Source organism: Megascapheus bottae, chromosome 14 (genome assembly GCF_031878675.1).
Source record: "Megascapheus bottae isolate mThoBot1 chromosome 14, mThoBot2.hap1, whole genome shotgun sequence".
NCBI lineage: Eukaryota > Metazoa > Chordata > Mammalia > Rodentia > Geomyidae > Megascapheus > Megascapheus bottae.
The window spans coordinates 53,642,876-53,666,976 of record NC_143522.1 but is presented as its reverse complement, the minus strand read 5'-3'; the positions used below and the strand labels follow the sequence as shown (position 1 = coordinate 53,666,976).

Genomic DNA, 24,101 nt, shown 5'->3' with positions numbered 1-24,101 from the left:
AGAGTGCCAGCCTTGAGTGAAAAAGCTCAGGGGTGGGGGGCCAGGTGGAGGTCAACCACACATACACACACACACACAGGAGTAAATAAAACAGTACCTCTCTCCTTAGGGCTGATGTGAAACTGAAAGCTGCAGGTTGATGTGAAATGAGATAGGGAGAGGACAGCCCCACCGCCCTACAACTCTCCTAAGCCAGGTCCTTCCCGCCCGGGTCTGGACTAGGGGAGAAGCCAGAGACGGGGCAGCAGCGGGGATTCCTGGAAGGCAGCGTGATTCCTGGAAGGCGACCGTTTCTTCCGTGGCACACCCAGTGCCCACCTTGCTGTAACCCGGAGGCCGCCGGTGCGTTCGCGGGAGAGAGGGCGAGGAGGACGGGCGTGGAGAACTGGCGCGCTCGGCGGGCTCCCGCCCGCCCCGCCCCGGGGCGGGACTGCGGCCGAGGCCGGCCGCGGGAGGAGGAAGTCAGTCCACCACGGGAGGATCGACAGTCGGTCCTTCGGTTTTCGAGAAACGATCCAGAAAGCCGAGTCCTTGCAGACACTCCCCTCCGACCCGCCGACACCCCGCTCCAGGCGTCCCCGCCCGTGCGCTCCCCCGATCGCGCTTCTGACACCCGATGTCGATGTCGTCTCGCGTCCCGTCTGGGTGAGTGCCGAGTGGGGGGGGGGGTCCGAGGTGCGCGAGTCCGGACCGGGGGGGGGGGGGGGGAAGGGGTCCCGGGGTGCGCGAGCCCGAACCGGGGAGAAGGGGTCCCGGGGTGCCCGAGCCCGGGCGGTGGGGTTGGTCCCGGGGTGCCTGAGCCCGGACGGAGGGCCCGTGGAGGAAGCAGGTCCCTGTCCCCACGGACGGGGCGGGGCGCGCGGGGGGCGCGGACCGGGCCCGGCCAGCTAACCTCCCAAGCTCTGCTCTCAGGGTCCACCCGGCCCCCGAAGACTTCCTGGTGCCCCACGAGGAACTAGAGCACCCGAAGTTCGTGGGCCAAGGTGGGTTTGGTGCGGTGTTCCGGGCAGAGCATACGACCTGGGGCCACCCTGTGGCGGTCAAGATTGTGGACTCGTGAGTGATGCTAGCTGTGGGCAGGCTGGGGGTGAGGGGGGGAAGAGACCCAGCCTCTGTGCGGGGAGGGGAGAGGAGGAGGAGCGGGGAGGCCGGGGAGGGGAGGACGAGGAGGGGTACGCTGGGCAAGGCGAGGGAGGGGAGGGGCGATCTCCCCAGGACCCCTGCCCCTCACCAGCCCTCTGCCTGGAGTGTAGGGAGGAGATAGCCAAGGAGGCCAAGGCCATGGCCAGGCTGCACAGCGAGCACGTGCTGCTCCTGCTGGGCGTCACCGAGCCTCTGCGCTGGGAGCACGCCGCCGGGCCTGCTCTGGTGACCACCTTCATGGAGAACGGCTCCCTGGCCGGGCTGCTGCAGCTCCCGTGGACCCCCGAGTGCCCTCGGCCCTGGCCTCTCTTCTGCCGCCTATTGCATGAAGTGGTGCTGGGGATGAGTTATCTGCATAATCTGCACCCAGAACTTCTGCACAGGGACCTCAAGCCCTCCAATGTCCTGCTGGACCCAGAACTGCATGCCAAGGTGAGCCAAGCGACACAACACCTGGGTGGCTCCATCTGCTGAATACCCTCACCTGCTCCCTCAGAGCAGGGGCCTGGAGCCTCAGCCCCGTGTCACACACCACTAGGCCTCTGGAAAAGTTCCATACAGCTCTGGCCTGGCACTGGCTTTTAGCAGGCCTCAGTTGCCCCATCCAAGGCTTCTCTGGCTCTTCCTTTCCTCCACAGCCCTTTAAGAAAGCGAAGCCTGCACTTTCTTGGGGAGAGAGAATTTGGAGAGCCTCGGCCCCTTCAGCCAGTATCTCTCTTCCTTTGGCCTTTCTTTTGCAGCTGGCAGATTTTGGACTGTCCCGATTTCTGGGAGGGTCACAGTCGGGGGCAGGATCTCCAGAGGCAGGAGGCACCCTAGCCTATGTAGCCCCAGAGCTGTTAGCTGATGTAAACCGGAAAGCTTCCAAGGCCAGCGATGTCTACAGGTAAGAATACCCACTCCAGTCCTCCCTCCCCCCCCCCCCAGAGTTCTTTCTTTCTTCCTCCTCCTCCTTCTTGTTTTTTTCAGCTTCTAAAGTAACTTTATTTCCAAAAAAAATTTTTTGGTCCATCATGGGGCTTGAACTCCGGATACTGGTGCTGCCCCTGGGAGTTTTTACTCCAGACCAATGCTCTCTACTACTTGGAGCCAGAACTCCACATCTCCTCACCAGATTTTTTTTGTTTGGTCTGTTGTAGGCTTGAGCTCTGGGCCTGGTGTTGTCCCTGAGTTCTTCCGCTCAAGGCTAGTGCTCTACCCATGGAGCCACAGCGCCACTTCCAGATTTCTGGTGATTAATTAGAGTCTCTTGGGCTTTAGTGCCCAGGTTGGCTTTGAACCTTGATCCTCACTTAGCTTCCTGAGTAGCTAGGATGACAGGCGTGAGCCACCGGTGCCCAGCTATCCCTCGCCAGATTTCTACACCTTTTCTGGATTCTTCTAGAGGATGGTGTGGGGAGAGAATTTTTGTAGTGATTGAGCGAAGCCTCCATCTTGTGTCTCCTACAGCTTTGGAATTCTCATGTGGTCAGTGCTAGCTGGAAGAGAAGCACAGTGTAAGACTCTAGTAGAATCTGGGGTCCCTTAAGACTTGGGTATCCTCTTCCTGAAAGGTCTGAGCCCTGCTGCTGAAAGCCCTTCCCTGCTGTCCTACTCAGCCTGCCCTCTTCCCTGCTCACCTGCCCCTTTATCATACTCCCTGCTCCTGTCTGTGTTTGAGCCAAGAGCTTCTTGTTCCTTGAATGCTTCTTCTTGCCACCCCCCACCCAATCCAGTTATGCATCAGTCACTAGTTTGTGGGCAAGTAAGTGAACGGCACATCCGCCCCCCACTGTCAGAGTTGCCTTCATCCAGCTCTGAAACTCCTGGCTTGGAAGGACTGAAGGAGTTGATGCAGCAGTGCTGGAACCATGAGCCCAGTGAGAGACCCCATTTCCTGGGTAAGCTGGCTCGGTTTCATTGTCAGCTAGTATAGACTTACTGTCACTAGAGGGCCTTTTCAAGGGAAAGAAGCTCTGCTGCAATCCATTCTTCTGTCTTTCAGCGTGCCAACCAAAAACCAAAGAAGCCTGCTCCTTCACTGAACTCCAGATGGATGTCACTGTCCTCAGAGTGAGTCTCCCTGAGGAGTGTTCAACACCATCCTCCACCTAGAAGCTGCTCAGACATGGCACACGCGGCTCCCACTGTTCTCAGTGACTCCCTCATTGACCACTGTTTACACTGCCTGGGCTGACGTCGAACCATGGATTCTCATATCTCAGCCTCCTGAGTAGCTAGGATGACAGGCGTGAGCCGCCGACACTCAACACTGACCATTGTTCTTTATGTCCTGGTCCTCATTCCTCTCTGCCTCACCCTTTAAGGATCCCAGGCAACAGAAACGACTCCCCCAAGTTTCCTCTGGCTTTTCAAAACACATGCCTTACAAGTTCCTCCTGTCCCTGCAGGTGAAGACAGTTCTGTCTGAGCATAGGAGCAGCAAGAGGTTGTCTGACCCAGAGCCAGACCACAGAGGGCCAGAAATGGATGCCCTCAAGACAACTACTGGCAGCCCATCCGTAGTTTCTGAGGTATTTAACAGCCTGAGTCTACATGGCTTATCCAGCTCACATCCTGAAAAACACACAAGCCTTACTAAGGAGAGTAGGGCACAGGAAGAGAAGGATTGGCATTCTAGAACAGTAGGAACGTCTACAGATTCAACGGCCAGAGCTCCCCAAACACCAGCGACCTTACATTTCAGAAGCCAAATGCCTAGCTCCACTCCAGGGCCTGGCCCCCAAAGGAATCAGGTGAGGCAAATATAAAACCTATCCTCTCACTAAGAAGTCAAGGGATGTTCAGTGAGGGGATCAAGGCTCCAGGACAAGAGGCTTACGTGTTCTGCATTGTTTGTAGGGGACTCAGAGAAGTGATGCCAACTGCGCCTCCCGGGCCTCAAGGCCAAATCCAGAGACAGGTATACATTCCCCAATCCATCCTTTCTGCTGCTTGATTATTTATTTAAGCACTTCGTTTCTCCACACCTGTATAAAAATCCATGGTAAGGAGGAAGAACTAGAGATTGTCTAATGCAATCTCATTTCATAAATAAATAGTTACCCAGTGAGAGAGGCAATACAACAAAGCCTCTATTTTCTGTGTGTGTGTGTGTGTGTGTGTGTGTGTGTGTGTGTGTGTGTGCTAGTACCCAGATTTGAATTCAGAGCTTGGATGTTGTCCCTTAGCGTTCTCATTCAAGGATGATGCTTTACCACTTGAACCACAGCTCCACTTCCAGCTCTTTGGTGTTTAATTAGAGATAAGCATCTCATAGACTTTCTTGCTGGAGCTGTCCTCAAATCCTGATCCTCAGATCTCAGCCTCCTGAGTAGCAAGGATTACAGATGTGACTAGCAGTGCCTAACGCTAAACCTGAATTTGCTGCTAGGTCTTCTGACTTTATCTAATAGCAAATCTGTGATCACCTCAGTTCCATTGTTGCTATGGCAACCCATCAGGCCTTCCAGCTGAACTCAAATATCAGTCCCTCTTCCTCTTGAGCTTTGGCCAGACCAATTCTGAAGTAGCGGCCAAAGTGGAAGGCACAGCACACCTGGACACAGCCTCTGGCAGGCCCAGCGACCTCATTCCTGAACTTCCCTAGAGTGAACACAAGGCGTCACTGCCTGCCCACCCCATGCATGGCCCAGCTTACCTTATCTTACCACCAGTAAACCTGCCCCCTCACCATTACTCTTTCTCTTAAAGGGTCTACGATCCTATCCAACTGCGCTTGGGTGCAAATTGGAAACCAAAACATCATGACTTCGCCTATGAGGCCTGCCTTTCCTATGCAGAGACCTCCCACGGGTAGGGGTTGGCAGCGCCCCTACAAATAGGTTCAACAGAAAGCCTGCCTGAACCTATGCCCAAGTGGTGTCACACAGTAATCAGTGAAACAAAAGCAAACTCTAAGCTGCCAACAAAATTCAAAGCAGTCGGCGTCACCTTCTCAACGTTTGTCATGGAAGACTGTGACACCAGTGCCCACTCTTGATGTGATTTGGCCCTCAGGAAACAATAAATGTGTGTGAATGCTAGCCGGATGCAGCAGTCATTAGTCAGAAGGGGGGGCAGGAGCTGGTGACTAGTGAGGAGGAGATACTGATCAAAGCAGGAAAGGGGGGGCTGCTGGGGGCTGGGGACAGGCAACCTCCAGGCACAGGAGGTCAGGGCCCAGCTGGTAGCAGGAAGGCCGGGCTTTTCCAGTGTCTAATCTCTGGGTGGAGAGCTTCCTGTGGCGCTCACAGACAGATGACCCCACCTCCGTTAGGCCCAACCTCACAGGATAGAGCCCCTGGTCTTGCTGTGCCCTCCTGCACCCCTACTTCTGACACTGGGCTTCCGTGATCTGAAGGGGTATCCTGAAGGAGGGAGCTTTTCTAGGAGGACAGTTGCCAGCCATGACGGGCGCTCGCGGGCTTTCTGGCGTCCACCCGGTCCTCTCCAGGCAGGCGCGCGCACGCCTCTCTTTCTGGGCAGAGCTGGCGCTTCTCCGCTCTGTCCAGCAAGGCTTTACTCACCACGACTGGACTAAAGTTTACACGGGGCCACAGGCGCTGCCAGGGATCCCAGGACTGGACGAATCCGGTCCCAGCCCCCATCCGCCACCAGGACCCGCGTGCCACCCTCCCCTCCCCCCGCCCGCCTTCCAGCCAGGTCCCCGCACCCACACCTCGCATCCGGCCACCCCGTGGGTCCACGCTCCCTGTCCTCGAGGGGCGGGCGGGACACGGGCGATGGTGCGGAGCCGCGATCCGCGGGGGTAGGAGGCCGGGGTGTCCGCGCCAGCACGGGAAGGGGCCGGGCGCTCCCGTCGGGGAAGTGGGAGGGGGCCGGGCGCCGAGGGGGAAGCCACTGTCGCCGGGAGACACGGAGGCTGAGCCGGCTGGTGGAGGCGCGCGGGACTCCGACACCGGCCCCGGCCCCTTCCCGGAGCGGCGGGGGCGCCGCGCGCGCGGTGAGCGGAGCGGGCGGCCAGGGGGACCCCGGGAGCGGAGGGGCGTAGCAGCGGAGACGCCTTCCCGTCGAGTTTACGGGAAGTAGGGGGGGGCACAGGGGTCGGTCCGGAGCCAATCCCTGGCGAGGGGCGAGGTTGGGGCGGGGGTGGAGGGGACTCTGGGCAGGCGGGCGAGGCCGGGGCCTGGCCGTGACCCGGCGCCCTCCCTCCCAGGCCTGGGGGCTCCGTCGGGGAGACCATGGCCCGCCTGTTCGGCCCCCCTCCGCCGCCCAGCGAAGACCTCTTCTACGAGACCTACTACAGCCTGAGCCAGCAGTACCCGCTGCTGCTGCTGCTGCTGGCGGTGGTGCTCGGCGCCCTCGGGGCGCTGTTGGCGGTGGCGGCGGCCAGCGGCCGGGTGAGCGGCCTGGGCGGCGGGGTCTGGGGTCGGGGGCTGGGGGTCCAGGGTCTGCGTGTGCGTGTGCGTGCGTGGGGGGGTCTTTTCTAGGAGGGAAAGCCGGGAACCTTGATAACGGGTGCTGGGCGAGCCCCAACCCCCCTGGGCCTCCATGTCAGTCTGTACCAGAAGGCTGCGCATGCTTGTCCGTGATCTGCTAGTTCTAGAACGATCCAACACCAGGTTTTCCCGTTCACCCCAGGGGAAATTGTACTCAAGCCCCCCACACACACCAGAAGCTCATTTCCTGGAGTGGGGGGCGTCGTCCCCCCCCCTCGTTGAGGCACCTCCCCCTCGTGGAGTTCTAAACATAAAGAAAATGACCTCATTTTCGGTTTCTCTTTGGGGAGGGAGGGGTCTTCGAGTGAGCTCCGGCACACGTCCCGCCCTGGGCTTCCTTTCCTCGCCACAGTGACAAGGTGGAGGGGAGGAGAGTCGATGGGTGCGGTCAGCCCTCGCTGGGCCACCCCGCGTCCGGAAAGAGGTGTGGACGGCGGGCAGGGTGGGTGGCGGGACTTGCACTGGGAGCTGGAGTCAGACAGGTGTCGGGGTGGCAGTCCTCGCGGCCCGCCCCGCGCCCGGCCCCGCGCCCCCTGCGGTTCAAGCGCCGCCTTGCGCTTTTCCCGCAGCTCGGAGCCACGCAGGCCGTTCTTCAGTCGGATTTGAAGACTGATTTATTTTACCTTTAAATTTAAATTTTTATTGTTATTATAAAGGGGGTGTGCAAAGGGATTACAGTTAAGTCAGATAAAGAACCCATGTGACTTAGTGGCAGAGAGCTTGTCTAGCATGCATGAAGCCCTGGGCTCCTCTCAGTGTCACATACCCAGCAAAAGCTGCAAGTGGCGCTGTGGCTCCAGTGGTAGAGCGCAAGCCTTGATCACAGAGAGGCTGAATGCAAGCCTCAGGACTGGCTAAAAGGGGAAAAAAAAAAATACTTTCCTTTTTGGACAGTGTCACAGGTTTTGGGGGGAGGGGGATTGTTTGTGTATTTTTGGTGGGATTCTTTTTGTTGTTTTTAAGTGCTTTCTTATGATCGAGGATTTTCACACTTGCCGAAAACTAGGCAGATGTACAAGAATCACCCAATGGATAAGATAACTGAGGCATAGAAAGCCTATGGATTCAAGAATAGCCAGTGTAGTGGCAGAGCCGGGTCTTCGGAGCACACATCTTAGGCTTCGCCACCTCCGCTGCATGCAAGAGAAATAATGAGGTTGATAGGAGTGTCAACTCGGTTCATCAAAAGTGCAAAATAAATATTCTGCTGTTGTGCGCGCGCGCGTGTATGTGTGTGTGTGTGTGTGTGTGTGTGTGTGTGTGTGTGTGTGTTGGTCCTGGGTCTTGAATTCGAGGCCAAAGCACTGTTCCTGAGCTTTTTTTGCCCAAGGCTGGAGGAGGCTACTACTTGAGCCACATCTCTACCTCTGGCTTTCTGGTAGTCACATGGAGATTCTTCCCAGGCTGGCTTTGAGCCGCCATCCTCCTGAGTAGCTGGGATCACAGGCGTGAGCCCCTGGCCCTCTGCGATGGGCAAATCCTTGGGATTCGGCCAACTGGGAGTGGCGAGCAGAGGAGCCCCACGTCCTCCCCGCTCCTGAGTTCGGGACCCTTTGCAGAACTGCCCCAGGCTGCCTGCCCGCTCCTTCATCGGGTGTGCTCCCCAAGCTCCTCACCCCAATCTTGCCCTCCCGCGCCCTTTCCCCACCTGGACAGGGGCTGACCTCCGACCCAGGCTTTCTGGCCACTGTGCTGTGCGCTTTGGGCGGCTTCTCCTTGCTGCTGGGTCTGGCCTCGCGCGAGCAGCGGCTGCAGCGCTGGACGCGTCCGCTCTCGGGCCTGGTGTGGGCCGCGCTGCTGGCCCTGGGCCACGGCCTGCTGTTCACCGGGGGTGTGGTGAGCGCTTGGGACCAGGTGAGGCGACCCGGGGGCCGGGGCCGGGGAGCGGCCGGGGCTGCGGGCCGGCGCAGGCGCTCAGCGTCCGCGCCCGCCCTGCCGGCCCCAGGTGTCCTTCTTCCTCTTCGTCATCTTCACGGTGTACGCCATGCTGCCCCTGAGCATGCGGGACGCGGCGGCCGCGGGCCTCACCTCGTCGCTTTCACACCTGCTGGTCCTGGGGCTCTACCTCGGGCCCCAGCCGGACTCCCGGCCGGCCTTGCTGCCGCAGGTAAGCGCGCACCCGGCGCCCCGGCGGCGCGCGCCTCGGGCTCCCGGCTAGCGCTGATAGGTCCTCGGCAGGGGGGCGGTGCTGGGCGCCCGCGGGGCCCGGCCGCGCCGGGAGGGGGCGCCGCGCCCACGGGGAAGGCACCGGGGAGGCCAGGAAGCGGAGGCCTGAGGATCACCACTCCGAGCCAGCCTGGGGAGGAGAGTCCAGGAGACTCCTCCCTCCCATCACGTCCAGAAGAGTGCTTCCAACAGTAGAGGGCCAGCCTGGAGGGAAGAAGCCAAGGGACAGCACCCGGGCTCCGAGTTCACGCCAGGAAGGAAAAAGAGAAAAAAAAAAGTTGCAGGGAATATAGGTCAGACTTTGAGTAATTTCCCAGAGAATGTATCTCAGAACTTGAGTAATGTGACACCGGTGGAGAAGAAGAGGGCACGGATGATGGAAGGGTATTCCTGACAGGACATCTGCGTGCAAAGCTTTCTAGACCTAATAGACTTAGGATGGCCAGTAGACAAGAGTCTCGAGCAGAGAGTAGGAGGGCGGGAGAAGAAATGTCCCTAAAGATGTCACTATGTGGGACCGCTTGTCCTGAGATATGCAGGTCCCTAACTGTAGACAGGTTAAACCCATGGACACCCCCACCACCCTGGACCTGCTTCCTCTGAGGCCGGCCCTCATCCACAGCTGGCAGCCAATGCGGTGTTGTTTCTGTGTGGGAACGTGGTGGGCGCGTACCACAAGGCGCTGATGGAGCGGGCCCTGCGGGCCACCTTCCGGGAGGCACTCAGCTCCCTGCACTCACGCAGGAGGTTGGACACCGAGAAAAAACACCAGGTCAGCTGGGCCCTGGGAGCAGGGGTAGAGAGAATGACCCGATGCTAAGAGGGAAAGGGGCTTTGTATTAGAAGAGTAGGCTCCTTCAGGTTCTGTGAGTTTGGGCAAGTTATTTCTTTCCTCTTTGAAGGTTCTTGCTAGGTTCAAGTCAAAACTTAGGAAAACGAGTGCTATGACAGCTGGGTGCGGGTGGCTCATGCCTGTAATCCTAGCTTCTTAGGAGGCTGCAATGTGAGGATCATGATTCTGACTCCAGCCCATTAGGAAAACTGGTGAGACTTATCTCCAGTTAACCACCCAAAAGCCTGAAGTGGAGCTGTGGTTCAAGTGGTAGTAAAAACTAAAAGATTCCACCCAGACCCTGAGTTCAAGCCCCTGTATGGGCACAAAAAGAAAAAAAAAAGGAAGAACTTTATGATGCTAAGTTCAGAACTCTAATTCAGACATTGATATTCCAAGGTTCAATTCCTAAAGAGACGAAGTAAGGGAGAGGCACCGTGGGTGGTCCAAAGACCAGGGATCCTGGCAGTAGCCACAGTGGAGATGGGGTCTTGATGCTTGTAGTAATTTCCTCCAGGAGCACCTACTCTTATCCATCCTTCCTGCTTACCTGGCCCGAGAGATGAAAGCAGAGATCATGATGAGGCTGCAGGCTTGGCACAGCTCTCGGCCAGAGAACACAAACAACTTCCACAGCCTCTACGTCAAGAGACACCAAGGAGTGAGGTAGGAGAGGGGATGGGAGCAGGGCAGGCCTGAGGTGCGGGCTGAGATGCTGGCTGCCCTGACTCACTCTGCCCTGCGCAGCGTGCTGTATGCAGACATCGTGGGCTTCACACGCTTGGCCAGCGAGTGCTCGCCTAAGGAGCTGGTGCTTATGCTCAACGAGCTCTTTGGCAAGTTCGACCAGATTGCCAAGGTCAGAGGGGCCTCCTTCTTCCCCAGAGATCCTCAACCCCATCGTGGAGACCCCTTTCTCACGGGAGCCCCTGGCTTCTAAGATTCCCAGTCTTACCTCAGAGCCCAAGTGGGCATTCTGATATGTCCATGGTGTATAAAATAAAACCCTGTCAGGAAGTGACTCACCATACATCCCAAACCTGAAGTGATTGTACCGCATCTCCACACATGTTCCAACCACAATGCCTGCAGATATGATCAGAGCGCCAGCAAGGTGTTGCTAGACACTGCCCCCCATGTCAGAAATGATATTCAGGGGGTCTAACCTGGTGAGGGCCTTCCCAGAGAAATCCCTGCCACTTAGCCTCAGACCCCTGGGATGCAACTTTGGGGACCACTTTCAGACCTCCTAATCCTGAAACTTCTTCCAGGTTCTCATATCTACATAAACCCTACACATGCCAAAAACTGGGGAGATCCAGGGACATTTTGTTGTGGTTGTTGCTGTTGTTGCCAGTCCTGAGGCTTGAACTCAGGGCCTGAGCAATCTCCTTGGGCTTTCTCAAGACTAGCATTCTACCACTTGAGCCACAGCACCACTTCCAGCTTTTTCTATGTATGTGGTCCTGAGGAATTGAACGCGGGTCTTTATGCATGCTAGGCAAACACTCTACCACTAGGCCAAGCTCCCAGCCAAGAGCCATAGACTTTCCCCACTCACCCACCCACCCACCACAGCCCTCAGCTGTCCTTGTTGAGAAAAATCTCAAGGGAAATCCAGGTGTTTCCCAGGATTCAACTTAGATGCCCCCAATCTCAAAAAGTTCTTCGGGAATACTCCCTTTGCTCCCCACTTTTCCCAACTCCCTCCTACCCCCTCTGGCCTCTAACCAGGTTCCTCCACACACCCACACACATACTCCCAGGAGCATGAATGCATGCGGATCAAGATCCTGGGGGACTGTTACTACTGCGTCTCTGGACTGCCACTCTCGCTGCCGGACCACGCCATCAACTGCGTGCGCATGGGGCTAGACATGTGCCGGGCCATCAGGTCAGCCGCGGTAGGAGGGCAGGAGGGACAGGGAGGCTGGTGGGCTCCTCTCTGAAAGCAGGAGGTGTTGTGGCACAGGCAGGACTGAGGGCTAGACTCAGCTTGGGCCCCTGCCTTCCCCCCACCCCCGCAGGAAGCTGCGGGCAGCCACTGGTGTGGACATCAGCATGCGTGTGGGTGTGCACTCAGGCAGTGTACTATGTGGAGTCATCGGGCTGCAGAAGTGGCAATACGATGTGTGGTCTCACGATGTCACACTGGCCAACCACATGGAAGCAGGCGGTGTTCCAGGGTAAGATCTGAGGCCCCAGTAACCACTGCAAGAGGTTAACCAGGCCTCACATGCACTACCACACTTGTCATAGTTCCTTAAAATGAGCCCGACTTCATGGGACGCCCAGAGAGAATCTGGGGTACTAAGAAAGAGGCTAGGAAACAAATAGCTGTGTGTGTGTGTGTGGTACTTAGAAGTCTGGTCCCTTAGCTTTTTTCACTTAAGCTTCATGCTCAACTACTTGAGCCACACCTCCATTTTGGTAGTCGATTGGACATAAGGGTCTCACAGACTTTCCTGCCCAAGTTGGTTTTGAACCCCAGAATCTCAGCCTCCTGAATAGCTAGAATTACAGATGTGAGTCACCAGAGCCCAGCTCATAGGACCTTTTTGAAATCAAACCTCCTGGCTCTCACTGCCTCTCCTTCCAGGCGAGTGCACATCACCCGGGCTACCCTGGCCCTGCTGGCCGGGGCTTACGCCGTGGAAGATGCAGCCATGGAACACAGGGACCCATACCTCCGGGAGCTGGGAGAGCCTACGTACCTGGTCATCGACCCTCGGGTAAAAGCCAGACTAGACACTGAGTTCCTGGCTCTAATGCAGGGGGAAGGCAGGGGGAAGCCTCTAAGGGATATGGGAAAAAGGGGAAATGCTCCTGATGGTTTGTTTGTTTGTTTGCCAGTCCTGAGCTTGAGCACAAGGCCTGAGCACTGTTCTTGAGCTTTCTCAAGGTTAGAGCTCTACCACTTGAGCCACAGCACCACTTCTGGCTTTTCCTATGTACATGATACCAAGTAATCAAACCCAGGTTTTTGTGCATGCTAGGCAAGCACTCTACCAGCACTTTCCCAGCCCCTGCCCCTGGTCTTTACTCTCAGACTTTATATGTCACAGGCCAAGGAGGAAGATGAAAAAGGTACCGCAGGAGGGTTACTGTCCTCTTTGGAGGGCCACAAGATGCGCCCTTCTCTACTGATGACCCGCTACCTGCAGTCCTGGGGTGCAGCCAAGCCTTTTGCCCACCTGAGCCACGTGGACAGCCCTCTATCCACCTCCACCCCACTCCCGGTATGTGGATCTCTACTGTAAAGCCACCTCCATTGTCACTCTGCCTCCCTCCACCCCCGCCCCTCCAGGGAGTCACTTGATGATTTGTGATATTTCAAAGTCCTAAACGGCTTGCCTCATCCATAGTGTGGGCCTCCCCTTGTCCTCCCTTCCAGAGGAAGAGCAACGATCAGTGTTCTCTGCACTCACATGGGAGAAGATGCAACAGTTCCATAAACACCAGGCCCCTTGCTCCCCAACCCTCCCTTCCCAGCATACCACAGGAAATAGACCCTCCACACCCTCTGACTCTGATTCCAACACAGCACAGCCATTGCACCAGGAAGTGCCTGTTTAACTTTCTTCCTGCCACTGCACTCCCTCTTCTTCAGTCCTTCCTAGAATTACGGGCACTCCTCATTCGAATCCTCAACCATGGGGAAAATGAAGTGAAAGTCAAAATTACTCATGGCCTTGAAGAAGGAAGTTCTGTGAGCAGCAGCGTGGGTGGGAAAAGGGCAGGCAGTGGGCCAACCCCTGTGTAGGTCCAGCTTAGACAAGGCCAGTTGCTGACTGACCTACATGTAGTACATTCAGCTCATCAGTGACCCGCTCACTAGTGAAGGACCCGAGATCTCTCTCTACTGGCAGAAACTCCTCGCACAGTGACCAGGTCATGTTCCTAAAGGCATGCCACCAGAATAAAGTCACAGGGCTAAGCCTCCAGAATAGCTAGGATAACAGATGTGACCCACAGGCACTGGGCTGCAAGCTTCAGTCTTAAAGGAAGGTGAGACACAGTGTGTTAACAGCCCTGCAAGGAATGACAGGGTAAAAGTTGACCTCCTTAAGTGACAGATGCCACGAGGACACAAAGGACTTAAAGACCTTGGGAGTCTCTATAGCCAAAAGGAAACTTTAGGGAAGAAAATGAAGCCAAATGCCTCTTTGTGAGTAGATACCATTCAAGTGAAGAGAAAGAGTGAGGGAAAGAGAATGAAAATATTTAGATCCAGAAGAAACAGCCATGTCAAGTGCCCAAGACCATACCTGCTGCTTAGTGGCTTATACTTAGGAAACTCAAATCAGGGTTATCATGGTTTCAGGCCAGTACAGGAACAAGAGTCCACAATACCCTTCTCAACAGAAGAGTCACCGGTCATCCCAGCTACAACAGGAAGCCTGAAAAAAATGATGGCTTGAAGTTCAGGTATCTCCTGGATAGGAAACGAGACCCCATCTCAAAAACAGAAAAGAAATGGAGAGAATCTATCTAACAAGCATGAGGCCCTGAGTTGAAACCCCAGTACCATGCATACACACATATACATACATGCCCAAGGCAAAGATACATGTACATGCAGTTCATGGTCTGCCCACTGTGGAGACTACGTGTGTTCTGTGTTCTTTCCCAACAGGAGAAGGCTTTGGCTTCCTTCAGCCCCCAGTGGAGTCTGGACCGGTGAGGAGGCTTGAGCATCTTTGGCAGTGGGGCTGGCTGGGCCGGTCCTTCCTGGGGGGTAGGGGGAGAGGAGGGGACGAGCAGGATGCTCTGCTTTGCCCAGACACTTTTGAGACTCCCCAGGATAACAGGTTTGCCCATCACTGTGCAGGAGCCGCACCCCTCGGGGACTAGATGATGAGCTGGACACAGGCGATGCCAAATTCTTCCAAGTCATCGAACAGCTCAACTCTCAAAAGTATACAAAGCCAAGGGGGCTGGGGATCCTGAGGTCACATGGCTGGAGGGATTGTGCCCCCCCAGAGGATCTGGAGGGAGGTGAAGGGTTGTTCTAGAGGGAGGCCCACCTGACCACCTGCTCTGCCCCAGCCCTGTCCCACCCTGCCGTGTCTTCTCTCCCATGCTCACATCGCCCACCTCCCGCCAGGCAGTGGAAACAGTCGAAGGACTTCAACCTCCTGACACTGTATTTCACAGGGAAGGACATGGAGAAGCAGGTGAGATAAGGAGATGGACACCGAACGCTTTCCTCAACTTATTTAGGTCTCTGTTCCTGAGGAGTTAGGCTTTGAATCTCTACCTCCCATGCTTAGGTTTGCTCAGGGTTTTTGTTTTGTGCCATTCCTGGGGTTTGAACCTAGGGCACTGCACTTGAGCTTTTTCTCTTTCTTTCTTTTCCTCAAGGCTGGCACTCTACCCTTTGAGCCACAGTTCTGCTTCCATTTTTTTTCTTTGCTGGTAAACTGGAGTTAAGAGTCTCATAGACTTTCCTGCCCAAGCTGGCTTTGAACCATGATCCTTAGATCCCAGCCTCCTGAGTAGCTAGGATTACAAACGTGAGCCACCAGCACCTAGCTGGTTTGCTCAGTTTTTGACCCTGAGTTGGTAGCATTGTGCCTCTCTTGGAAGGGGAATTCTTCCATGGATTGAGGTCTCCGGTGGTGGTGGGAGGAAGGAGGACAAATCTTTGAAGAACAGGGAAGGACTCCCCAAAACCGAACTGAACTGAACTGAAAGTTAGAGCACTGAGGCTGGAAATCCCAGCGCTTGCCTGGGACTGACACCTCAAGGCAACTTTCAGCACCAATTCACTGTCTTCATTCACCCATGCTCTTCTAGTACCGCTTGTCGGCACTCCCGGCCTTCAAATACTATGCAGCGTGCACCTTCCTGGTGTTCCTGTCCAATTTCGTCATCCAAATGCTGGTGACAAACAGGTAAGAGACGTGAGACGAGTGAAGTCCCGGCTCTCGTACACTGAACCCTTACCCTAACTCCTGACCCATGACCCACACTTTCTTTCATCTTAGCTTCAGATACCTCACCACAGAGGAAACACGTGCTCTGGAGTATCAGTGATAACCACAGGCCTCCTGTTCATCCTGGGGGCTGGGGATGCAGCTCCATGGTAGAAAGCTTGCCTGGTATTCATGAGGCTCTCGGTTCATCCTCCAGCACTGAAAAAATAAATACATTGTATCTCTTGAGCACTTAGCACTCATCCAGGGCTACTAATATTTTCATAAAGGAAACTGGATTCCCATTGAAGTGTCCACATCTCAGAGTGAATAGATGACCTTAGAAAGTAGGTTATCTAGCCTATGCCACTGCCACAAAGGCCAGGCATAGTGGCTTGTGCCTGTAATCTCAATACTCAAGAAGTATATCAGGAGCATCATAATTTGAAGCAAAAAGTGAGAGACATCACATCTCACTGGACAAGGGGAGTAAGGCAATATATCTGTGCTCTCTGCCTTGCGGGAGGCCAAAGGTAGAGTTTCAGTCAACAGAGCCCAGACAAAAGAGAGACTATGTTAGAAAAATAGCTACAACCAAAAGGGCTGGAGGCAGCATAGATCAAGTGGTAGGATGCCTTCCTAGCAAGCACAAGACCCTCAGTTCAAACTCCAGTACTGAAAATTCAGGCAAGTAAAAGAGCTTTAGACCAGGCAGGACACTCCGGGCTCGTGCCTATAATCCTAACTACTCAGAAGCCCAAGATCTGAGCATTCAGGTTTGAAGCCAGCCTGAGCAGGAAAGTCTGTGAGACTTTTATCTCCAATTAATTATCAAAAAGCCAGAAGTGGAGCTGTGATTCAAGTATTAGAATGCCTACCTGGCAAATACAAGGCTCTGAGTTCAAACCCAGGTAAACTCAGTCAGGTCTGGCTTGAGATTTGGCCCAGAGATTAGACTGATTGAGCCCTAGCCAATACTGTCCACCTTAACTCCATTTATTTATTTATTTATTTATTATGTATGTATGTTTTTTCAAGTCCTGGGGCCTTGAACTCAGGACCTAGGTACTGTCCCTGAGCTTCTTTTGCTCAAAGCTAATACTCTACCTCTACTACTTGGGTTGCAGTGTCATTTTCAGCTATTTTTTTCCCATTTATGAGGTACTGAGGAAATGAATCTAGGGCATCATGCATGCTAGACAAGCACTCTACCACCAGCCCCCAACCCCCTTCAAAACTGTCCCCATTCTATTGGTTCTTCCTGTGCCACCCAAACAGTGCCTTAAAGCCTTCAATATTCTCAAAACACCAAAACAATCGAGACCCTCCAGCAGCTAAACTAGACTGCAGAACCTCCTCCTCTCCCCAACCACCAACCCCACACCTTGCCTCCCAATCAGATGACCCATCTGTGGCATAGCCCAGAGCATCCAGAACCCCATCCAGATACTCCAAGGATTACCTATTGTCTTTCCTTAGGCCCCCAGCTCTGGTCATCACCTATAGCATCACCTTCCTCCTCTTCTTCCTCCTCCTCTTCATCTGCTTCTCAGAGCACCTGACGGTAAGATGGGATAGTGGGGGAAGAAATGGGAAAATGAAGCCCCAGCCAGGAGCTAGCCTAAAGAACAGACCTCATTCCCTTGGCTTAAGACATGTGTGCTCCCTTCACAGAGATGTGTCCAGAAAGGCCCCAAGGTATTTCACTGGCTGCCTGCACTGTCTAGCCTGGTGGTCACACGGCCTGGACTTCGAGTAGCCTTGGGCACTGCCACCATCCTCCTGGTCTTTGCCATGGCCGTTTCTAGCCTGGTAAGGCTAAAGAGGACCCTGCCTTCCACCATCAAAGCATGCTGCACCGCTAGGTACCGAAAGGGGATCCCGGCATCTAGGGGAGCAGTTGGGTTAAGACCAAGGAATGCTGCAAAGGTAAAGAAAATGCTGGAAGTGTAGAGAAAAATGTTAGAGTCTCCTACAGTCAGCTATCTGCACACAATCATTGTTAAAACACTTGGATAGATTTTTTTCCCCTTCCTATCCTTTCCTGCGTAAGGAGTTAGTTACTACATAGCTTATTTAATTGACTTTTTTTTACAGAAATTATCATGGTTGTTTTAGAAGTCTATACCTGAAAAGTGTGTAGGAATCATACTCCAAGTTACAAACGAGGAAGTACAATCCTAGGAGGTCAAATGGCTGCTCTAAAATCCATAAGCGATTAGTACCCATGAAATCCTCCCACGACCTCTCCTCTGGCCCTGAGGGCCCAGGCAGAGGTCCCCTCGCTGATCAGAAATAGTAGGACTTAATCCTTTGTAGACGTCGGGCCCTTGCTCATCCTAGGTCCAGCTGAAGTCACTATTATATCTAAGACACTGCCTGCCCCTCAGCTCATCTCTTTCCACAGTTCTTCTTACCAGCGTCATCAGACTGCCCTTTTCTGGCTCCTAATGTGTCCTCCATGGCTTTCAACTTGTCCTGGGAGCTGCCTGGGTCCTTGCCTCTTGTCAGTGTCCCAGTGAGTGTTCCCATGTCACCCCATATCTGTTCCCACACCACCACCTCTTGTCTTGAGGAACACTCCATCCCACAGATGGAAATACATGTACATTGTGCCCCGTGTTGGTGTGGATGAGAGTCCCTGTCCCCCAGAGAGGCTCTGGCACCTGGAAGGGACAGAGCTGGCCCCCTCGGGTGTTCTTCTGTCCTTCCTCTGGGACATATCCACACCTGATTCCCTCACGCATCTCCACAGTACTCCATGCACTGCTGCGTGCTGGGCTTCCTCTCCTGCTCCCTCTTCCTGCACATGAGCTTTGAACTGAAGCTTCTGCTGCTCCTGCTGTGGCTGGCTGCCTCCTGCTCCATCTTCCTGCACTCTCACGCCTGGCTGTCCGACTGCCTCACTGCCTACCTCTACCAAGGTTCCTTGGACTCTCGGTGAGTACAAGCCACTGGGCAGCGGTGTCCAGGCCCTCGGGGATGGGACAGAATGGACTAGAGCAGAGCTGCCCTTGTGTTACTGTCCTGAATCACCCACCAGGCCAAGGGGGAGGGGCTGGGAGACCATGGGCACTAGGGGCAGGGAAGAGGACATAGGAAGGGACAGAGCAAGGGCCAGACCTGACCAGTGACCTCCACAGGCCAGGAGTGCTGAAGGAGCCCAAACTGATGGGCGCTATCTCCTTCTTCATCTTTTTCTTCACCCTCCTTGTTCTGGCGCGGCAGGTAAGTCACCTAGCTCGGCCCTCCAGAATCTCCCTGTAAACGATGAGCTTGCGGAACCCCACAACGGTGACTTGGTCTCTCTCTTCTTGGGTTGAGCCCAAGTGTTAGGTCATTGGAAGCTTGGGGTGAGGCAGGGAGGGTGTGGTTGCTGGTCTCTTTCTTGTTTCCTCATCCCTTAACCTCAAGCTCTCCTGGTTTTCCCTTTCTTCTTCCCACCCCCAGAGCTGGGAAAGGCCATGCTTAGGGAAAATTTTATTGCCCGTTATATATATTCTCCTTTGAATCAAGTTTCAAGGCTGTCAAGGGTGACCTCTTTCTGAGGACAGTTGCACTTTCTTTTTTTTTTGGTCATGGGACTTATACTCTGGGTTTGAGCACTGTCCCTGAGTTCTTCAACTTGAGGCTACCACTTTTTTTTTTTTTTTGCTAGCCCTGGGCTTGAGCTCAGGTCCTGAGCACTGTGCTTGAACTTTTCTCAAGACTATACCATTTGAGCCTCAGCACCACTTCCAACTTTTTTCTATGTATGTGGTACTGAAAAATTGAACCTGGGTCTTCGTGCATGCTAGGCAAGCACTCTACCACTAGGCCAAACTCCTGGCCCAGGGCTACAGCTTTTGAACCACCACATCACTTCCAGTGTTCTGGTGGTTAATTGGGGATAAGAGTCTTACAAACTTTCCCACTCAGTGTGGCTTTGAACCGCTATCCTCAGACAGTCTTCTGAGTAACCAGTGAATGTGAGCCACCAGCACCTGGCAGTTGCACTTATCTCTAAGCCTGATGTTTTCAAGCATTGTGGAACTGTAGTTACTCCTGCGCTGTCTCCCAAGAACCCGTTAATCTTCCCTAGAATGAGTATTACTGTCGCCTGGACTTCCTGTGGAAGAAGAAGCTGAGGCAGGAGCAGGAGGAGACAGAGACAATGGAGAATCTCACCCGGCTACTCTTGGAGAATGTGCTCCCTGCACACGTGGCCCCCCAGTTCATAGGCCAGAACCGGCGAAATGAGGTGATTCCTGAGTTCCAGATGCCAGCAGGATTTCATATGGATAAAAGTCTAAACCCTTGGCCCATCCTTTCTGGACAAATAGTCACACAAGGCTTTGTCCCTTGTCACAGACCTCCAGTTTCCAAAGATCTTGGTTTCGCTCTTTGGGGAGCATGGAATCTCTGCACTTCAGGTTCTCACTTAGAAGGAGCAGCTTTTCCAACTCCTGGCTGCTCCATATAGTCAAATGTTGATGGGTATAACTTAGAGGATACAGTCCATCCATCTCTAGCCCTGCACTGTCCAGTGTGGTAGACGCTAGCCACATGTGGCAATCCAAATTTAAATGTGAATGAATACAGATTTAAGTCTTCTTCTATTGCACCAGCTGCATTTTAAGAGCCCGAGCAGCCGTGTGTGGCTTGTAGTCACCACGATACACAACAGGTTTTTATCACTGTAGAAATTCCTGTGGATGCTGCTGCTCTGGATGCTCAAAAATCTGGCTACAGTTAGATGATCAAAACATCACCTGGTGGCCGGGAGTTTGGCCGAGTGGTAGAGTGCTTGCCTAGCATGCATGAAGGCCCGGGTTCAATTCCTCGGAACCATATGCATAGAAGAAAGCTGGAAGTGGTGCTGTGGATCAAGTGGTAGAGGTCTGGCCTTGAGAAAAGTCCAAGAACAGTGCCCAGGCCCTGAGCACAAGCCCAAGACTGGCAAAAAAAAAAAAAAAAACATCACCCAACTGCTTGAGCTACAGCACCACTCCTAGCTTTTTTTCTATGTATGTGATACCAAGGAATCAAACCTGGGTCTTCATGCATGGTAGGCAAGCACTCTACCACTAGGCCAAACTCCCAGCCCTGCACCATATTTTTTTGTACCACCCCTGTGTGGTCCTCTTTGCTAAGGAAATCCTGGGGGATGTGAAGGAAACAATTCAGGAGTTATTTCAGAGCCCTGCGTCTCCACCATCTACTCTGCTCTCATGATCAGAAGTAATTCCAGTTTCTTCTCCGATGGAGACTGAATCTGAAAACCAATCTGTTTCTCTCTTTACATTGGAGGCATGAAGGCTAAGAGCCAGAATCTAGGACTAACAAGAACTTCATGGCATCCTTTTGCTAACTACTTCAGATCTGATTCCATCCTTACCATTTTACTTTTGCTTTTCCGACTGCTAATTTATTTCACCTTCCAGATAGTAGCAACCTTTGTAAGCTGACTGGAGTGAGTTAATGCTTTTTACCATAAGACACAGAAATAATTTCTACTGGCACAATCACAATTTCAGGAGTACATCCCTTCACATAGCCTGACCCAAAATATCTGTCTCCTGGAATCACAAAAACATTCATTTTTTTTGCCAGTCCTGGGGCTTGAACTCAGGGCCTGAGCACTGTCTTTGGGTTTTTTTCCTCAAGGCTAGAGCTCTGTTACTTGAGCCGCAGCAGCATTATTGGCTTTATCTATGTGTGTGGTACCAAGGAATTGAACCCAGGTCTTCGTGCATGCTAGGCGAGCACTCTACCAGTACGCCACGCTCCCGACCCAATATCAGATTTTTGACTCCTAAATCATATCTCTGGTATAACCTGGCCCTATCCACCTCTTTCCTTTCTAATCCTTCCTAAATGAAGATGGCCTAGCATGCTGATGCATACGTATAATTCCAGCATGTGAGGCTAAGTTAGTCTACATAGTGAGACCTGGTCTCAACAAAACCCAGAAGGACTCCGAGTGTAGACATAGAGAGGAGGGCCTTCTGCCAATCCAGAGGTCGCCCACCCCTCAACCAGCCCCCTGCCCCCCACAGGACCTCTACCATCAGTCCTACGAGTGTGTTTGTGTTCTCTTCGCCTCGGTCCCAGACTTTAAGGAATTTTATTCTGAATCCAACATCAACCATGAAGGGCTAGAGTGCCTGCGGCTGCTCAATGAAATAATTGCTGATTTTGATGAGGTAACTTCAAGAATTCTAGAATTTTCCACCACACTCACCTTTCATTTTGCTTTCCTGGCTATGAGACCAAAGCTGTCTCCTCCTCTGATGTCCCTAACCTCTAACCTCTAACCTCTTCCACTACCAACTCTCTTTCCTGCTCCCATCCTCAACCCCACAGCCTGGTCCTTTAGCCTCCAAAGGCATAGGGCCAGGCTTCTTGGAAAGGGAAAGGAAAGAGCAAGACTGGAGGCACAATCTCTTCTCTGTACAGCTGCTCTCCAAACCCAAATTTAGTGGGGTGGAGAAGATCAAAACAATTGGCAGCACCTACATGGCAGCCACAGGATTAAATGCCACCTCTGCACAGGATGCACAGCAGGTACAGCCAGCCTTCCTTACCTACCAACCCTCCTGTGGGCTTTCATTAGTGGGTCCATAAATGGGACTTATTCCTGGGCCCTCATTGGCACGTGCTGGTGGGTGGACTGTTCCCAGGATGCTGAGCGAAGCTGCAGCCACCTTGGCACCATGGTAGAATTTGCAGTGGCCTTGGGGTCTAAGCTGGATGTCATCAACAAACACTCATTCAACAACTTTCACCTGCGTGTGGGTGAGCCTACCCCCCCCCAACCCTTGCTGGGACGATGTGGCAGCCCCTCTCCTATCCCCACTCCCAAGTCCTTTGTTAACTGCTCCACAGCTCGTCCCTGGACCTTCTCTTTAGTCTCAATCCTTCGGATAAGCTGCAGGGAACTAAGTGGTGGATACCCACCATTCCCAAAAGCCCCATTCCTCCAGTCCAAGACCTCTATCCTTTAAAGCCCCTCTCTCTTTATCTCATCTCTATCTCTCCAAAGTTACTGGGTCAACCTCCCTCTTCATCTCTTGTCAGGACTGAATCATGGACCAGTGGTGGCTGGAGTGATTGGGGCCCAGAAGCCACAGTATGATATTTGGGGCAACACAGTCAACGTAGCCAGCCGCATGGAGAGCACGGGAGTCCTTGGCAAGATCCAAGTGAGGGGAGACGTCGGAGGCCTGAGGGAGGGGGAAGACAAGGGCACCCCATCCCCTCACACCCTTCCCATTGCAGGTGACAGAGGAGACAGCCCAGGCACTGCAGTCCCTGGGTTATACATGCTACAGACGGGGTGTCATCAAGGTCAAAGGCAAAGGGCAGCTCTGTACCTACTTCCTGAACACAGACTTGACGCGAACTGGACCTCCCTCGGCCACCCTAGGCTGAGACTCCATCTTCCTCTAAGACCCTGAAATAAAAAAGACTGATTATAGAGTGTCTGCACGTGATGGAGATCAGAAGTTGCTGAGCGCTAGGAACTACCTTCTCCTTGGCCCTCGATAGGAGAGTGCTTCCCAGGCCATCTTCCTAAATTTTATTTTGTTTGTTTTGCCACGCATGGGGCTTGAACTCAGGGCCTGGGCACTGTCCTTGAACACTTGTTGCTCAAGGTTAGCACTTTCGCCACTTGAGCCACAGCACCATTTCTGGCTTTTTCTGATATGTGGTAGTGAGGAATCGAATCCAGGACTTCGTGCATGCTAGGTGAGCACTCTATCACTAGGCTATGCTCCCGGCCACTTCCTAAAATTTTGTCTGAAAACTAGGTTCACCCCTAGGAAGTAATGATTCATCCCTCTCACTTGGAAAAAAAATTATGTTATTTATTTTAGTGCCAATATGGTTTGCTTGTTTATTTTGGTGCTAGTACTAGGGCTTGAACTCAAGGCCTCAAGTTCCCCCTTGTCTTTTTCTCTCAAGGCTAGCACTGTATGATGTCAGATAAGGGTCCCTCAGCCTTTGTTGCCCACACTGGCTTTGAACCTTGATCCTCACAGCTCAGCCTCCTGGGTAGCCAGGATTACAGGTGTGAGCCCTTCTGTAGCTCACCGTTGAGAATCCTTGTTTCCTGGGGCTGGTTACTGCCAGCCTGCACTCGAGTGTCTTATGGGGAATGGCAGACAAGAGGGACACAGAATTCTGGGTGGGTGTGGGTCTCAAGGGAGACCTTGTTGGCAGGTGGAAAGAAAGCAATGGAAACCATGAGCTAAGAGGACAGGGCTTTTAGGGAGGTAAAGTCAGGCAAACATGGGCACTCACCACAGCGCGGAGAAGACCCGCTCACTATCTTCTATGAAAGCCTCGGCTCACCAACCTAGGGTGCTCACATCTCCTTTGACCATCTCTTCTAGGCGTCCGTGGGACGTGTTTTTCCCAGTGGGATCAGTAGATCACCAACTCTAAAACACCGGGGAGGGTGGGAAGGGGGGAAGGTGCCAGCTACCCTGCCCTGGTGTCCTTTCCACAATTGTCACGAGAGGACTTGGCTCTCAGCTGTTTGCCAGGAAGCCACCAAGGTGTCCACGAGCTCCCACCAAAGCCCCAGAACACACGCCTCACAGGAAGGATCCAATG

The 24,101-nt window shown here is 53.7% G+C and overlaps 2 protein-coding genes across 2 annotated transcripts; both read left to right on the top strand.

Moving 5' to 3' along the window:
- Positions 1–463: 463 nt before the first annotated feature.
- Ripk3 (receptor interacting serine/threonine kinase 3) lies at positions 464–5,168 on the top strand. Its single transcript, XM_090345490.1, has 10 exons — positions 464–645; positions 913–1,056; positions 1,254–1,575; positions 1,884–2,029; positions 2,593–2,639; positions 2,859–3,023; positions 3,128–3,195; positions 3,534–3,878; positions 3,985–4,045; positions 4,837–5,168. Exons 1-10 carry the CDS (start codon positions 617–619, stop codon positions 4,965–4,967), a joined length of 1,458 nt encoding a protein of 485 aa, XP_090201616.1. The 5' UTR covers positions 464–616; the 3' UTR covers positions 4,968–5,168.
- An 840-nt stretch (positions 5,169–6,008) lies between these two features.
- Adcy4 (adenylate cyclase 4) lies at positions 6,009–23,261 on the top strand. Its single transcript, XM_090345307.1, has 26 exons — positions 6,009–6,088; positions 6,302–6,485; positions 8,241–8,438; positions 8,530–8,691; positions 9,373–9,522; positions 10,100–10,248; positions 10,330–10,441; positions 11,349–11,476; positions 11,610–11,768; positions 12,182–12,314; positions 12,648–12,821; positions 14,219–14,262; positions 14,414–14,500; positions 14,690–14,759; positions 15,382–15,479; positions 16,980–17,064; positions 17,175–17,312; positions 17,908–18,018; positions 18,256–18,440; positions 18,644–18,728; positions 19,582–19,740; positions 21,539–21,685; positions 21,939–22,046; positions 22,163–22,277; positions 22,560–22,684; positions 22,761–23,261. The coding sequence occupies exons 2-26, from the start codon at positions 6,327–6,329 to the stop codon at positions 22,911–22,913; spliced, it is 3,234 nt and encodes a 1,077-aa protein (XP_090201433.1). The 5' UTR covers positions 6,009–6,088; positions 6,302–6,326; the 3' UTR covers positions 22,914–23,261.
- Positions 23,262–24,101: the final 840 nt, after the last annotated feature.

What these genes read in the sequence shown, in the direction of transcription:
- Ripk3 (XM_090345490.1), top strand. Translation starts at nt 617, where the DNA reads ATGTCGATGTCGTCTCGCGTCCCGTCTGG. An exon ending in AGCTGGAAGAGAAGCACAGT is followed by an intron (nt 2,640 to 2,858) that starts GTAAGACTCTAG and finishes CACCCAATCCAG; the next exon opens with TTATGCATCAGTCACTAGTT. An exon ending in TGGATGTCACTGTCCTCAGA is followed by an intron (nt 3,196 to 3,533) that starts GTGAGTCTCCCT and finishes CTGTCCCTGCAG; the next exon opens with GTGAAGACAGTTCTGTCTGA.
- Adcy4 (XM_090345307.1), top strand. Translation starts at nt 6,327, where the DNA reads ATGGCCCGCCTGTTCGGCCCCCCTCCGCCGCCCAGCGAAGACCTCTTC. An exon ending in TGGTGAGCGCTTGGGACCAG is followed by an intron (nt 8,439 to 8,529) that starts GTGAGGCGACCC and finishes TGCCGGCCCCAG; the next exon opens with GTGTCCTTCTTCCTCTTCGT. An exon ending in GGCCGGCCTTGCTGCCGCAG is followed by an intron (nt 8,692 to 9,372) that starts GTAAGCGCGCAC and finishes CCTCATCCACAG; the next exon opens with CTGGCAGCCAATGCGGTGTT.